Source organism: Hyperolius riggenbachi, chromosome 7 (genome assembly GCF_040937935.1).
Source record: "Hyperolius riggenbachi isolate aHypRig1 chromosome 7, aHypRig1.pri, whole genome shotgun sequence".
In the NCBI taxonomy this organism is placed as follows: domain Eukaryota; kingdom Metazoa; phylum Chordata; class Amphibia; order Anura; family Hyperoliidae; genus Hyperolius; species Hyperolius riggenbachi.
In genome coordinates this window covers 291,274,027-291,290,058 of record NC_090652.1, presented here as the reverse complement: position 1 = coordinate 291,290,058, position 16,032 = coordinate 291,274,027, and the positions used below count along the sequence as shown (strand labels likewise).

At 44.1% G+C, this 16,032-nt stretch overlaps 1 protein-coding gene across 4 annotated transcripts in view; it reads left to right on the top strand.

Annotated features, from left to right (window-relative positions):
- The first annotated feature begins 474 nt into the window (after positions 1–474).
- Positions 475–16,032, top strand: part of CCNT2 (cyclin T2) — a 79,597-nt gene continuing 64,039 nt past the window's right edge. Inside the window, exons 1-5 of one of the 4 annotated variants that reach the window (XM_068245933.1) lie at positions 475–816; positions 2,453–2,534; positions 6,383–6,511; positions 9,745–9,805; positions 11,421–11,483. In XM_068245933.1, coding sequence (XP_068102034.1) covers positions 656–816; positions 2,453–2,534; positions 6,383–6,511; positions 9,745–9,805; positions 11,421–11,483 — 496 coding nt within the window. In that variant the 5' untranslated portion in view covers positions 475–655. Of the gene's footprint in view, positions 817–2,452; positions 2,535–6,382; positions 6,518–9,744; positions 9,806–11,420; positions 11,484–16,032 lie in introns of all 4 variants that reach the window. The other 3 variants (XM_068245932.1, XM_068245935.1, XM_068245934.1) reach the window with 3 other exon arrangements.

The window sequence follows — 16,032 nt, the reverse complement described above, 5'->3', positions numbered from 1 at the left end:
ACACATAGCTAGTCATGGAAAGGTGGTGATATTTACCCTGAAACCTCTTTCCCTTTGATAAAATAAGATTTCAGGCTTACATAACACGAGAAAACACAGTGCACCATTGTGCTAATGCTAAATAAAAATAAGCAATACAATACTGATAGTAAATAAAAAGTGAATACACATAATGTCCCGGCTCCCTGAACAGCAGGGGGCCTAAATCCCCCACAGCCTTCCATTGACACTCCACACAATAGGTAACATGATTAGATTACAGCCCCGCAGCACGGCGGCCCCCACACGCACGCTAGACCTTTTCTCATGCAAAGGGAGTCCGAGATCCGCCCAGTGGGCGTGACCCACCGCCTCTCCAGCAGTTGCTATGGCTCCGAGCACGCTCTGACAAATGTGGAGAAGGCGTGCCTCGGCGCTCTGCAACACCTCCCCACGCCCACGGGGCGTGTCCGTCCCCGAAGGGGGTTACCTAGGGATCGCCCGACGCGAGCCTTCCAAGCGCTTTCCAGCTCAGCTAGGCCTGAGGAGAGAAAAGGAACTACTGTTCGCGAATCTTGTTGCCGGGAGGTCACGTGTGTGTGCGACGCTTTTCCTGTACGGAATTTCCGGTGATTGTGACGCACTGGCGGCGGCTAAGGAAAAGGAGAAGGGTGCCATGGAGGAGGAGGTGAAAGTGCCGATCCCTTGCTGGTTCTTTACCCGGGAACAGCTGGACACCAGCCCGTCCCGTCGCTGCGGAGTGGAGTCCGACAAGGAGCTCTCGTACCGGCAGCAGGCGGCCAACCTCATCCAGGACATGGGCCAGCGGCTCAACGTGTATCCTTCCCATGCATTGCGGCCTAGTGCCGGCTGGGGGCCTGCGGGCTGAGGGGGGCTGGGGCGGTGTGACAACAGGGCAATACGGGGCCTTATCCCCCGGGGACTCCATGCGGACGTGCTGGGCCCTCAGCAGTGCCTCGGCCGGGGCTGTTAGCCGGTCACCGGCTCAGTCACTGAGGAGTCCCCGGCTCTCCTGGATCCTCGCTGGGGATGGTGCCGGGAAACAGGAGGCGGCTGGGCAGCGCTGGTGCTGGGTTCATGGGGCCGTGCTGGTGGCAGTGTAGGGAGATCCTAGCCATATCATGCGGCATCTAAAGGCCTTACCATAGGCACATGTGTGCCAGGCCATTTTTATACTTTTTGGTAGCTGATGGTTTTTTTTTTCTTTTAACTATTTTAATATCATGATTGACAGAGTACATAGTCATGCCACTAATTGTCCCATTAGAGCGGTTTACAATCTAATCTCTCTAGCATAGGCATATGTCCATTGTTGTCTAGGGCCAATTTAGGGGGAAGCCATTTAACTTGTATGTTTTTTTGGGGGGAACGTGGAAGGAAATCCACACCAGCACAGGGGGGGCATGCAAACTGGGCAGCTAGTGCCCTGGCTGGGATTCAGAATGGGGACCCAGGACTAGGGCTACCCACAATACACATGGTTTATTGCAAGCATTTTAAACTTGTAATTTTTTTTTTTCTTCAAGCATTATACAGAACAGGATCAGAACCATACAAGAATAAAACATAACTGAGACTTGCATATGAATTTGTATGTATTCAAATGGCTGAATAAGCCAATAAAATCATATAAATATCTATGTATATTGCAGTTGCTCATGTTCAACTCTGATCCAGTTTTGGAAAGCTTGCTTCAATCTAGCTTAGAAGGCTTGTAATAAACTATATGTACAGTGACTGTCTATTTGAATAAGTGACTGTCTATTTTATGTCGATTATTGTCCTCTGCAAGTGAACTATGTAGGTTCATCTAGAAATGACCATTGAATTGCACATTTTTCTGACTTAGCTGTTGTATGTTGTTTGGATTTTGGAAGCTTTAAGTTGGCAAAATAGTGTTTTTTGTTTTTTTTGTTCTTTTTTAAGCTACATACAAATTGCAACTAGCTTTGCATGAAGAATAGCATTTCAGTGGTTATTTCTAGTGTTAAGCTCTCCATGGTCCTCCAGTGTATTTCACATGGGTAACTTCCTGGTAGACTCTACAAGCTTCTCTGTATTTGTCCCAGGCAGTTGGGTCAGGTCACTGCCTGGATCAGTGTCTCTTATGCAGCTTATACCTTTAAGCTGATAGAGATTCTGCATTTCAGCTTTTGTGTATGGTAGCAGCTGGAGGATGTAGTGTGTGTATTTTCACATGCTAAGAGTGAATGCAAGAATTAGGTTTACAGTGTGCAGAGTTGCGGAAAGAAGCACCAGCACTGCATTATCTCATATTGCCTCATCAGGCTACTTTTTCATGCCACCTGGCTGGAAAAAATTCTAAGAACACTGGGTTTAGTTCAAGCTGGTTTTTATATTCATTGATGGGATGAAATTGCATGTATGGTTTTGTTTTTATTTTTTTTACTTCCAAAATGGTTTCCACTTTCCTTAACCTAAACAACTACAGATCTCAACTGACCATCAATACAGCTATTGTTTATATGCATCGTTTCTACATGCATCACTCGTTTACGAAATACCACAGACACGTAAGTTATCTTCTTATATATCATAATTTCATGGGCTGATTTTACTGTATGTATGAATGTAGTCCTTCTGTAGGTAATTTTACTTTTAGTGTTTTTAAAAATGTGTAAATTAGTCTGAATTAAAGCAGATAACCAGGATTTGTCTAGCTTTATGTCAAATCCCAGTTTAGTTATAGAGCACTCTTATTTTCTGTAGCACTGTACATAGTATACCAATTTTGTGCTGCCAACAGTTCTCTAGAGGAGCCAATAATCAAGCTGCTTTTTTTTTTTTGTACCTGCATTTTGTAGCTGTTTACTGAAATGTGTGACCCAAGTTGCTACTTAATCCATAACCCTCTCTGAAGTGAGAGGGTTATGGAGGCTGCCTTATTTATTTCCTGTTAAAGTGACTCCGAGCTCATCAAAAAAATGAGTTGTACTCACCTGGGGCTTTCTCCAGCCAAGTGCTGGTCGGGAGGTCCCACGCCGGCGTCCTGGCTCCTCTCCTTCTCCCAGCTCCGGAATGGCTGACAGGCCGCAGCCCGGGCGACACTCTCCCGAGTGTCGGGCTGCTCCTTCCGCATATGACGCGGATTACGTGATGAGGCGAGGCGGCCGGCGTGAAAGTACTGCGCATGCGCGCTTTAATAGCGCATGCGCAGTACTTTCACGCCGGCCGCCGTGATGACGCGAGGCGGCCGGCGCGTGACGTAATCCGCGTCATATGCGGAAGGAGCAGCCCGACACTCGGGAGAGTGTCGCCCAGGCTGCGGCCTGTCAGCCATTCCGGAGCGGGGAGAAGGAGAAGCCAGGACGCCGGCGTGGGACCTCCCGACCAGCACTGGGCTGGAGAAAGCCCCTGGTGAGTACAACTTTTATTTTTTAGATGAGCTCGGAGTCCCTTTAAGCAATACCAGTTGCCTGGCATCCTGCTGCATCTAATACTTTCAGCCATAAAATCAGAACACGCAAAGGTGTTTGACGTTCCTGTCAGATCACAAGATTAGCTGCATGCTTGTGTTAAAGCTAATGTAACCCCAAAACAAGTCAGATACTCGCCTAAGGAGAAGGAAGGCTCTGAGTCCTAGTGAGCCTCTCCTCTCCCAGTGGATCCTCCGTGCAAAACTGCCGCCGGGGACTTCGGAAATCTTCGGGAGCACTCTGGCTCCCGAAGGCTGGCGGCTCCATACTGCGCACACGCATCATAGAGGGCAATTGCACATGCGCAAAGGGAAACCTCCCTTTGGCGGCGGAAGTGGCAGTATTTGACCGAAACGGTCGATTACTGCTACGGGGGATCCTGCGCGAGACCGGGAGAGGAGAGGGAAGGCTCATTAGGACCGAGCCTTCCCTCTCCTTAGGTGAGTATCTGTTTTTTTTTTTTTTTTTATTGATTTTTTTTTACATGGGTTCCCATTAGCTTTAAGGGTGTGATGCAAACACTACTGCAGCCAAGGAGTTCAGCAGGGCTGCCAGGCAACTGGTATTGTTTAAAAGGAAATACGGCAGCCTCCATATTCTTCTCACTTCAGTTGTCCTTTAAGTTACTATTGTATGAAATACTAAAATAATGCTGGCATACATGCAAAATCCAAAAATTGCATAGATTTTGACCTCTTCAAAGCTGGTTGAAATTTTACATAGATTCTGGAATTAACATTGCATTGTTCATCTCTAACTGTAGGGACTGTGTCACACAGGCTATGAAATAAAAGGTTAATTGCTGGAAAATTCTCTATTGCATTTACTACAACATGCCCCAGATAGTATACTTCAAGGGACCTGGCCAAGCACTTTACTATAGCAAAATTGGTCATACATTGTATATTTATATAGGCGTATGGTTGGCACTTGAAGACTAAATTTACAATAGTAAGAGGTTTACTATAACGATATTCTACTGTATTTGCTTAGCTTGACACAGGAAATGATCAGCTCCCAGGGGAGCGGCTCTGGCTTACTTAACACCTTGAAATCTTATTTCCTCTGCATAGCTGGTGTTTGTACCTGAATGGTTACGTTATTCTCTGGCTGCTTTGGCATTTAATTGTACAGTTTATCTTCACCAATCATATTCAGAGTTTTTTAGATTTCCAAGTGCTTAATTTGATTGTTAAATGACGTGATTATAAAGGCACCTCTTCTTTAAAGGATGCCACAACCGAAGGGTAAAATAAATCATTGCAGCCCCCCCCCCCCCCCCCCCGCCGCCATTCAGAGTGTATCCATCCCGGTGAGCGGCGACTTCCCTGACCTTTGACCCGGACACACTGCGCCCTATGCGCGCAGTATGTCCTCTCCCCCCCCCCCCCCCCCCCCCCCCCCCCACCTTGTCTGCTGGCTGGTGCACAGTGCAAGGCACAGAAGCACGCTGACTGCTCTGCGCTGCATTACACTGAGCGTCACATGCTCGCACTATGCGCCGGCCGGAAGACAAGGGGGAGGACATACTGCGCGCGCAGGGCGCAGTATGTCCAGGTCAAAGGTCAAGGAAGTCGCCGCTCACCGGGATGGATACACTCTGAATGGCGGCAGACGGAGGGGGCGAAGGAACAGTGGGTATGTTCTAATTACAAGCTACAAAGTGCTGCAATGATTTTTACCACAACCCTTCGGTTGTGGTATCCTTTAATGCTGCATTGTTTTTATCCTCCCGGTTTTGGTTGGTCATAGATCGTGGCTGAAGGCCACCACATTGCAGGCAATTGGATGTGTGTGTAGTATTTGGCATAAGTGCCCCCCCCCCCCCCCATGGCGATGGCTGTGCTACCAGTATTATGTGGCCTTGATGCCTGGATTTTCCCAAGTTATGTTCTCTTGCGAGATCATCCTTGCCAAGCTGATTTTTACAGTGATAGTAGTGAAATGTTACAGAGCCTCTGTAGAAGTAGTGTGATAAACCAGGGCAGATTATTTTGACTCCTGTGTGAGGATGTGCAGGGTTGGGTTTTTCATTGGTGTTTGTGCCCTCATTGAGAAAAGGAGTATCTTCCAGGAGTATCTTCCGTAACTTCCTGTTCTCTGACAGTGTTGCCATGTATAGGATGTTGTTAGTTCTTAGTACTTCTCAGTAGCATGAATGTGTTTAAAGGGAACCTAAACTGAGAGGAATATGGATGTTTCCTTTTAAATAATACCAGTTGCCTGGCAGTCCTGCTCATCTTTTTGGCTGTAGTAGTAGCTGAATCACACACCTGAAACAAGCATGCAGCTAATCCAGTCTGACTTCAGTCAAAGCACCTGACTGAAAGTATTAGAGACACAGAATCAGCAGGAGAGTCAGGCAACTGGTATTATTATAAAAGAAACAATCCATATCCTTCTCAGTTTAGGTTCCCTTTAAGTGTTTTTCTTCAATTAAAGGAATTGCAACTCATTATGTCATGTCTAGGAGAACTCATGGAGATGCATGTGATATGTTTTGTTAGGTGATGGGTATCCAAGTTTCTGATTTGCTAGTCATGATCACGCAAGTCTGGCACAAACTGCGGTGTAAATTTGGAAGCACCAGGCGCCCCTTGGGCTGTAATGTGAATTACGGCTATAGCAGGGCGCTCAGTCAGTAATTTGTGCGCCGTCAAAAGACAGAGCCCAAACTACAATAAAAACAGTGCAATCCGGCCGCTGTCAGCCAAATTATATCTAAGCCCCGCGTCCATGGTGGCCAGGAGGGGAAATGGGTAATGGCGTTCACTAAGTATTGGATATAGACGTGTTTTTATTTTTAACAGTTTGGTGTTTGCAGCGTTTTTTTTTTTTTTTTTTTTTTTTTCCCCTGTTTACTTTAAGGCTCCATCATCCTTTTGTACACATTATTTTAGCAAAAAAAAAAAATTGCATTAACATTTTCATGCGTTTATTTGTAGATAATTTCCCCGACTGCTTTATTCTTGGCTGCGAAAGTGGAGGAGCAGCCGCGCAAACTTGAACATGTAATTAAGGTGTCCCACGCGTGTCTTAATCCTTTGGACCCACCGCTGGATACAAAAAGCGATGTAAGTGTATGTTGTATTTTTTTATTATTATTATTATTATTAAAGTTATATATACAAATTGTACAAAATACATGATCATGCAATATGGGCTGGTTAGGTAGGCCCAGTAATACAAGTACAGGCTGTCATAGGACAGGAGCATATGATCCTGTAGATTACACTAGGGAGTGGAGGACCCTGCCAGAGGCTTACAATCTAAAGGATGTTTGTTCACTGGGGGGGTTGGAGCTGTGGCATACTGCGTACACAACTTTGGATGCCGCCCATCGGGACCCAATCCCCTTGAGCGGCATTGCTGGGCAGTTGCAAGACTGCACGTTCTGTTGCTATACGGACGGATGACGGAGTGGCGTGTGCGTGATGTCACAAAGCGGGTAGGGGGGGGAGTGGCGTGGACAATAGTATCACTCGTCACTGGGAGTGAGTGGATCACTTGCACGTTGGGGGTCGTGAGTCTCTGTACACACACTTGATTATTGGCTGAGATGGTAGTTATCGGCCGCCTCAGCCAACTTCAGTCAAAAGTGTGTGAGGCTTAACCTGCTGAGCGGTCTGGACGAGCTCAGCTCGTCCAACACCGCCAGAGGCTGCCGCTCAGGCCCTGCTGGGCCGATTTTAATGAAATAAAAAGCAGCACACGCAGCCGGCACTTTGCCAGCCGCGTGTTCTGCCTGATCGCCGCTGCAGCGCGGCGATGCGCCGCGTGCAGCGGCGAAAGAGGGTCCCCCCAGCCGCCCGAGCCCAGCGTAGCCGGAACAAAAAGCGCTAAGGGCTGGATCGGAGGCGGCTGACGTCCATGACGTCACTCCGCTCGTCGCTATGGCGACGATGTAAGCAAAACAAGGAAGGCCGCTCATTGCGGCCTTCCTTGTTTATTCTGAGCGCTGGAGGCGATCGGAAGAACGCCTCCGGAGCGCCCTCTAGTGGGCTTTCATGCAGCCAACTTTCAGTTGGCTGCATGAAATAGTTTTTTTTTTTATTTAAAAAAAAACCCTCCCGCAGCCACCCTGGCGATTTTAATCAGAACGCCAGGGTGGTTAAGGGGGGCTGTTACATGAGACTGACATAATGTTGCTGAAATTAAGGTCAATGCTACTTGGCACGTTAGTTAAAGTGAACCAGAGACGAAGCACCCTCATGTATTTTACCATATATATCAGTGGGAACATTAGAGAAAACACCTACCCTGCTCTCTGTTTCATCCTTCACTGCTCAGTCTGCTTGTTATCAACCCTGATAAAATCCCCCACTGAGCATTCAGTCTGGCTTTGCTCAGGAATCATTATAGCAGAGCCAGAAGGGGGCAGGCTTGGGCTTAAAATATTAGAGAAGTCAGACTGAATGCTCATGCCTCTTTCACAGTAGGATGTTGCATTTTGATGCGGCGGTAAAGTCGCAAAGCAAATTGCAAAGTCGCAACCTAACTTAATGCCCTGTTATCGCATACAGTAGAGCATACAGGCAATGAAAAGTGCTTCCAAGTCATTACTGAGCATGTGCAAACAGTCCAACACAGCTAACATGTTTAACGCACAGCATGCAGCACTTTCTAATAACGCTACAGGTTACACACAAACGCAATGTGTGCACTGTGAATGTCACACAGACTTAGTATTGCTGTGCGTTAGTCTGCGGTGAAACTTTTTTTTTTTTAACGTTGCACGTTAAATGAGAGGCTTAAGTCGGGGATTTTATCAGGGCTGAAAACAAGCAGACTGAGCAGTGAAGGATGAAACAGAGCAGTGCAGGTGGTTTCTCTAATGTTCCCACTGATAGATATATAGATAGAGAAATATGTATGTATATATGTATGTGCGCTTCATCTCTGGTTCACTTTAAGTTTGCTCTGTGGCAAGTTTGTTTATGGACCTGTAAGCTGGCAGAATATTTTTTTTTTTTTTTTTCCTTTGCCACTTTTTACCTTTTATATGTTTTCTCAACAACATTCTCTACCTCTTTTCCACTATACTGGTGATAAGTTCTTAATGTTACAAAAAAAAAACGCGCACAATTCACTCTCATGGAAGATTTGTGTGTATGGGCTCTAACATTTGTGAATTATTTTGCACCATCAGCTGGTCCCACACCATACAATCTGCGATCTCTCTGCTATTTCACTAACCACTTGTTTCAGGGCAGAGACGCACTGCAAAGCGCAAATGTTCACACAAAAAAAATGTGATTGCCATTTACTGCAGTATTAAAGTCCATGGGAGTGTGTTTTTTTTTAAAAAAATTAACTTCTCAAAGTGCTCTGCAGTGCACCTCTACCCTATAGGTGCGTACACACATGCGACTATAGTCGTTTGAAACGATCGTTCCCCGATCATTTCAAACGACGATCGTTTGAAAAAAAAAAAGCAGCCAACTACCATGAAGTCTAACGACGGACGAGCTAGATCGTTCAAAACGAATGATCTAGCTTGGCGGATTTTTCCCAACGACGATCGTTTGCAAAAGTAGTACATCGTTGGAAACGATCGTTCATACTAGGCATGACATGCGCATTTCACTATTTCTGCATGGAGCTTTTCATTTTTTATGCGCAAGCGCAATCATTGCTTTATGTGATGTAACATTCGTTTTAACAATCAGATCGTTACACACCTTTTACAACTAACTTTACTTAGGTCGTTCTTTCTTCAATTAAAAGTTCATTCGTCGTTCATAACGAACGATCGTTGACGCATGTGTGTACTTAGCATAAGGGTGTTGTGCTGTACGAAGTAAAAGCCCAAGAAGAAAAGTGGCAACGATTACAGAAAATGTGTAACAACATTACTGAAATTGCCAGAAACCATTCTTCCACTGTAGCATTATGATGAACAGAAGAGCATATAGAAATCCGGGCACCAGCCAGCAGGATATGCTGCAAACACCTTTTATTCCATCCCCAAGATCCCTCTACAATTACTCTGTCAGGGATCTTGGGGCTGGAATAAAAGGTGTTGTTTGCAGCATATCCTGCTGGCTGGTGCCCGGATTTCTATATGCTCTTCTGTTCATCATCCTCATAACTCTACTGATCTGGTGGCACAGCCTTCAAGCCTTGCTACCCCCTTGGAGCTGCCAATCAGGGCATCTAGTGCCACCCTGTGCACTTCTCCTCTTCATCACTGTAGCATTATCCTCGTGAGGATTGTACAGCCCGATTGTGAAATGTGTGGCCAGCTATAAAACTGTCTGCTGCTTTGGAACACCTCGGTATTTATGCTTGTGATCTGCCGTTTTAGGCATACCTACAGCAAGCCCAGGAGCTCGTATTACTTGAAACTATTCTACTACAGACTTTAGGTAAGTTCACAAATGCCTTATAATCCTATGTGGGGGTTATATTTGATCTGTTCTGAAAGATGGTTTTCTTGACCTCCTCCAAACATGGCCTCTTGTTCTGTCTCTGATGCTGACAGTTTTGGTCTCCACCATTTGAGCTTCTGGTCTGTAACAAGCATCTAGTAAACGATGCTGGAAATCGAAGCATCTGCACCAAGTTCTCTTGCAGATCAGAGACTCTGCATCTAGTGGGAAGATCAGCAATACACTCAGGATATTGGCATTTTTCAAAAGGGTTTAGAGCTCATAAGATATGAATGGGTTTGTTGTGCATTTTTAAAAGGATCTGTAGTCCTTAAAGTGAACCTGAACTCAGAACCTTTCTGCCCTAAAAAAGATAAGCAACAGCATAATATAAGCAACAGTATAAACATTTGTTACAGCTGATATAAATCCTGCAATAAATCTGCAGTGTCTACTTCCTGCTTTCATGGAAGCTAATGGGCTTGATTCACTAAGACAAATAGTACGCCTTATCAAAGTTAACGCGCCTTATCAGAGTAGCATAGCGAGCACTACAAAACCGCAGGGGCTTAGGGCAGGACGAGTGGAGCTCTTATCATTGCCATAAGTTTGTAGCGCTTGCTATGTTACTCTAAGGCCACATACACACATCAGACCATAGTCTTTTGGAAATGAATGATCAGACCAATTTTACCCCCTTCCATGTAGTATGAGAGCCACACTCTACACGGTCTATTCTATGGAGCTGAACTCCCCATCAGAAAAAAATCTTTGCAAGATGCTGCACACAAAGATGCTGTACAGACACAAAAGATCAGTATCTGCAAAAGATCTGTTCCTGCCAAAGATCCGTTTCTGCAAATTGCATTCATTGTCTATGAGATCTGCAGATCCTCATACACACCTTGTTTAACTGACATTCATCTGCAGATCTGAAAATCCATCCTGGTGGATATCATGGACTATGAATGCATTTTGCAGGAACAGATCTTTTGCAGATACTGATCTTTTGTGTCTGTACAGCATCTTTGTGTGCAGCATCTTGCAAGGATTTCTATCTGATGGGGAGTTCAGCTCCATAGAATAGACTGTGTAGATATGGCTCTCATACTACATGGAAGGGGGTAACATTGGTCTGTGATCTTTCAGTTTCAAAAGACTATGGTCTGATGTGTGTATGAGCCTTAAGGCTTGTTTACTTTGATAAGGCGTGCTATTTCTTAGTGAATCAAGCCCATAGGGGTAACATCCCGTGTTTACAAATAAGCTGCTCTGCTGAGATCTCTCACAGCTGAGAGATCAATTTACAGGTGCGATTAGTCACAGATAAGGGGACATTAGACACGCTAAACTCTCTAAATACATACTCATTTCGTAAGTCAGGAAGTGAGCTCTTTGAAAAGAATAAATACAATGTATTTATTCTTAAAAACGCAATCAGGGATTTTGTGAACGTTTTGTGGTGTTTTTTTTTTTTTTGTTGTGTTTTTTTTTTTTTTCTTAAAACATTTTCTAACGGGTGACTTACGTCGTGCTGTGAAAGAGGCCTAAGTTATTGAACTTTTAAATCTGACCCTGCCGCAATGATAACCTTTTTTCTTTCCCCTGCTAGGTTTTGAGATCACGATCGAGCATCCGCATACCGATGTCGTGAAATGTACCCAATTAGTCAGAGGTTTGTGCTTTTTACTAAATATTTTGAAATGTCTTTGTCATGAAAACCATAAAATGCTCTGCATGCTTACAAAAAAATAAATGTAGAAGGAAAAATACTGCGCTGAGTTTGGGCTTTTTTATTTTGTTTTTTGTATTTATTTATTTATTTATTTATTTTTGGTTTGCTTTTTTATATTTTTTTTTATTTATTTAATTTTTTTTTTTTTTTTTTTTTTGAGCCTGCAGTCACAACTGATGCTTGTTCAATAATGCAGAAACCGTGTCACTTGCTTGTTCATATTAAGTGGTGACGTCGCAAATTTTTTTTTTATATTACTTTGAAAATAAAAATCATACTTGCATATTATGCGTTTTTTGTTTTTTTTGTATATATTTAGCTTTTTTTTTTTTTTTTTTTTATCAGCCAGTTGACCTCTATGGTTTCTTCTTTACATATATACTACTATATATACAAACACTGTGTGTCAGTGAGTGAATCTTAAATATAGCTTTGGGTTTGTTTGTGTTTTGTTTTTTTAAAGCTAGGTACACACCATGCAATTTCCCATCTGATCTACGGGTCAGACTGATCATTTCTAACATGTCCGAACTGCTCCCGATCGATTTTTGTGTCGTTGAGAGTTGAAAAGCGATCCTGTTACCGATGGGAAGCCGATCGGACAGGTCAGGGAATTATGGGTTTGACCAATTGATCAGACTGGAAATTGCATGGTGTGTACCAGGCATTACACCCCCTGCTGTTGGTTAGCTTTGGTCTGGAAGAGGAGTTACTTGTATTGTCTTTATACGCAATGCTACTGTAGTTAAAGCAGCTATGCAAATCTGTTAGGTTTTTTTTTCAAATAGATGAGTTGGTCAGCAGACTAGGAGTTCAAAACTTTGAGCAGCTGATGTTTTATGACCTTGCTGTTTATTTTGTAGGCGTTTGATTGCAATAATGTGTCACAGTTTGGAAGGATAGTGAATTTGTGAATTGAAACCTTCCCAGTTCTAATGAAGGTTAAGAGCGGTAAATGTTAGAGGAATATGGCATTTATTTTCTTGTGGTCTTAGCTTGAGTAATATTTTGTGTGGTCTTATGGTGAACCTGATGTGAGAGTGATATGGATGCTGCCTTAATTATTCCCTCTTAAACAATACCAATTGCCTGGCTGATCCTTCTGGCCACAGTAGTATCTGAGTCACAACCCTGGAACAAGCATGTAGCTAATCCAGTCAGACTTGAGACAGAGCACCTGTTCTGCATGCTTGTTAAAGTGGACCCAAACTAAAAATACAAGCTTTCAGAAATAAAATCTATTTTCTAACTTATAGTAATAAATAGCAGCCTTTTTCAGCTGCATGATGACAAATATAAAATATTTTACATTTATTGGAAGAACCCCTCCCCTTCCTTTCAAATTGCTGGGATTTTTCCGGCAAACTGGTGGAGTAGATGGTGTCCAGCAATGGAGGAATTGCTAATGGCTGCCCCCAGTATAACCCTAGCTATGAAAAGAGAAGGGTGAAAAGCATGCACTGAAATGCTCTCATAGGCTTGAAGGAGTGTTTATTTATCTTTGTATGTGTCAGAGTGGTGCAACTAAATATTTTTAATGAAAAAAATGTTTGGTTTGGTTCCGCTTTAAGGGTCTGCAGGCAATTTGCATTGTTTAAAAGAAAGGTACTTTTTGCGTTAGCCGGGAGCATCCGGCAGGTGGCGCTAATTTATATTAAAAGTTCACATTAACACAAAAGTGTTAATGTAACCGCTTGTCGACAGGTGGCGCTTATTTCATGAATACTAAACGTCACTTAAAATGTTAATGTTGCCGAATGTATAGTGTTTGAAGTGGTCGGCTCGCTGCGGCCAAATGTATATTAAAAAAGTGAGTCAATTAAATGACAAATAAGCTGGCTGCAATGTAACAGAGCAAGCCGGTGGCTTAAAGACTAGTACACACTAGCAATTTTGATTGGGCAATGATTGGTCAATTTTACCACCTCCATGTAGTATGACCATTTACCTATATAATCTGCATAGAAGTGAAAATCTGTTTGGCCCTCATACTACATAGAGGTGGTAAAATTGACCAATCATTGCCCAATCAAAATTGCTAGTGTGTACTAGGCTTTAGTGTCTCGCTCCCCCCCCCCCCCTTTCCCTCTCTCCTATACAATACTGGCAGCCCTGGGGAGGGGGACATGCGTGTCGCGGCAGGGAATCCTGCTTGTTTTATTGCGACGTTTGACTCTGGGGGGGCACGAGTGTTAACCCCAGGCCAGTGTTCTATAGGAGAGAGGTCAAGGGGAGAGGAGAGCAAAACACGAAGCCGGCAGCTTGATCTGTTACATTGCGGCCGCCTAATTTGTCATTTAATTCACTTTTTTTAATATACATTTGGCCACAGCGAGCCGGCCACTTCAAACACTATACATTCGGCAACATTGTAATGTAATTAGCGCCACTTGCCGGATGCGCCCCGCTAACGGAAATGTAATGTCTGAATCACACCCCTGAAACAAGCATGTGGCTAATCTTGTCAGACTTCAGTCATAAACCTCTGATCTGCATGCTTGTTCAGGGTCTGGCTTAAAAGTATTAGAGGAAGAGGATCAGCAGGACAGCCAGGTAATATGCATTGTTTAAAAGGAAATAAATGTCCATATCCCTCCTCGCTTCAGCTTCAGGTTTAAATCTTGAAGTTGGGGGGAAAAAAGATTGAAATGTTTGCTTTCCTTTGTTGAGTTGCTAGTGCATAGGGGGTGGTCATTTGAAATATTGGGGTTCATGCTTGGGCATGGACCACTCAGATACAGCAACTGCCATATTTCATGCATTTTAAAACCGCATAAAATTAGCATTAGTTTGTAACGAATTTGCAGGAAATTGACCATTCCTATGAGTGCACATTGTCCTCTTGCTGGTAAGTGTTACAGAATGTGTGCTCTTATGGGGGCTGCCATCTTGTTTCCTGTATTGCTCACAAGTCTAACTATCCATGGACACTTGTTTTGATAAAGGGTTACCTTCGCCCTCTCAAGGGAGCTTAGATGTAAAGGCATTGGAAAGCCTGAATTAAAGAGAATCTGTACTCTAAAATTCTTACAATAAAAAGCACACCATTCTATTCATTATGTTCTCGGCCCCTCTGCTGTTTCTGCCACTCCCAGCTGAGATCCTGGCTTGTAATTGCCAGTTTTAGGCAGTGTTTACAAACAAGATATGGCTGCTAACCAGAGTGTGATAGGCTGAGGGGAGCTCAGTCTGTGACTCACAGAGCCTGCAGGGGACGTGGAGAGGGTGTGTATAGCTTCTATCCTATCACAAGAGCAGCACATTCCTGCCTGAGCCCGACAAAGCCGTCAGAGGAAAGAAGATTAGATTATATAACAGAGATAATACAGCCACTGTGCAACTAGGAAAGGCTGCAGTAGGGGCAGGTTCACATTGGAGCGCATCCGCTCCTGTGCTTCCGTTCCGTTAATGGAGCGGTAACGCAAGGTCCCGACATGTCGAACGTTCACTCTGATGACCGGAGCAATGTGAACTTTCCCATCGGGAAGGCATTGCTGCCGCTGCTGCATTCCGCTCATCGGAGCGGAACGTAAGCTAATGTGAACCGACCACATTAGAACTGGTAAAGGAACTTATAGGATAGAAGAAATAAGGCTGAAAATTTTGTTACAAAGAAGTCTCTTTAAGCGCCTGGTACACGGCCAGTTAGACCACTTCCCTATAGTTCAAGAGCTTATTGACAACCATTGTATTGAATGTGTGTTGGTCTTCATACTATAGGAAGGTGGAGAGATTGGCCAGTCAGAATTGGATGTGTACCAGGCTTTACCCTGACCAAACCAGAGGTGGATTGTTTTGAAATGATCTATTTGGTAGTGTTGGTGTTTGGCAGTTTTCGCACTTAAAACGCCACACTTCAGCATCGAACAAGCAGGCTGGTGAGGGGTAGTTCACTCACTTTTTTTTTTTTTTTACACACCATGTTTCACGTGACTGATGCTTCTTCTTTTCTAACCTGGTCTGCTTGTTCATTACTGAAATCTGGTATTTAGGTGTTACAAATTCAATATGCTCTATGCAAACGCCAACACTACTATAGGGGTGGATTCATAAAGCATTACCGCATTCGGTATTGCAGAAAACAGCTGACCGAGCACTTAGGAAAGTGTCAATTCAGGAAAGCAGTTACCGCATGAGAAGCTAAAATAACCGAGCAGTGGGGTAAATAACCGACTTGTGCGGTAATTACTTCAAACACCTGTCAGTAAATGTCAATTCATAAAGATTAGAGCAGGCGGTAATGGCACGGAACATACCACCTGCTTTGAAGAGGTGAGAAGAGGCAAGTCTATGTGGGACTGTGTGATGTTAATGGAGACTAACAAGCAGAAGCAGTAAGATCACTCCCCCCCCCCCCCCTCCTCCCCCAGCAGCGGCGGCGGCAAGAGCGGAACAAGGCCTCCCCTGAAAACCTAGGCTGTTTTTAACCTCTTGGGTTACTGTTTTTGAGATGTTTTTGTGCTGGATGTGAAAATCACAATCGTGGCAT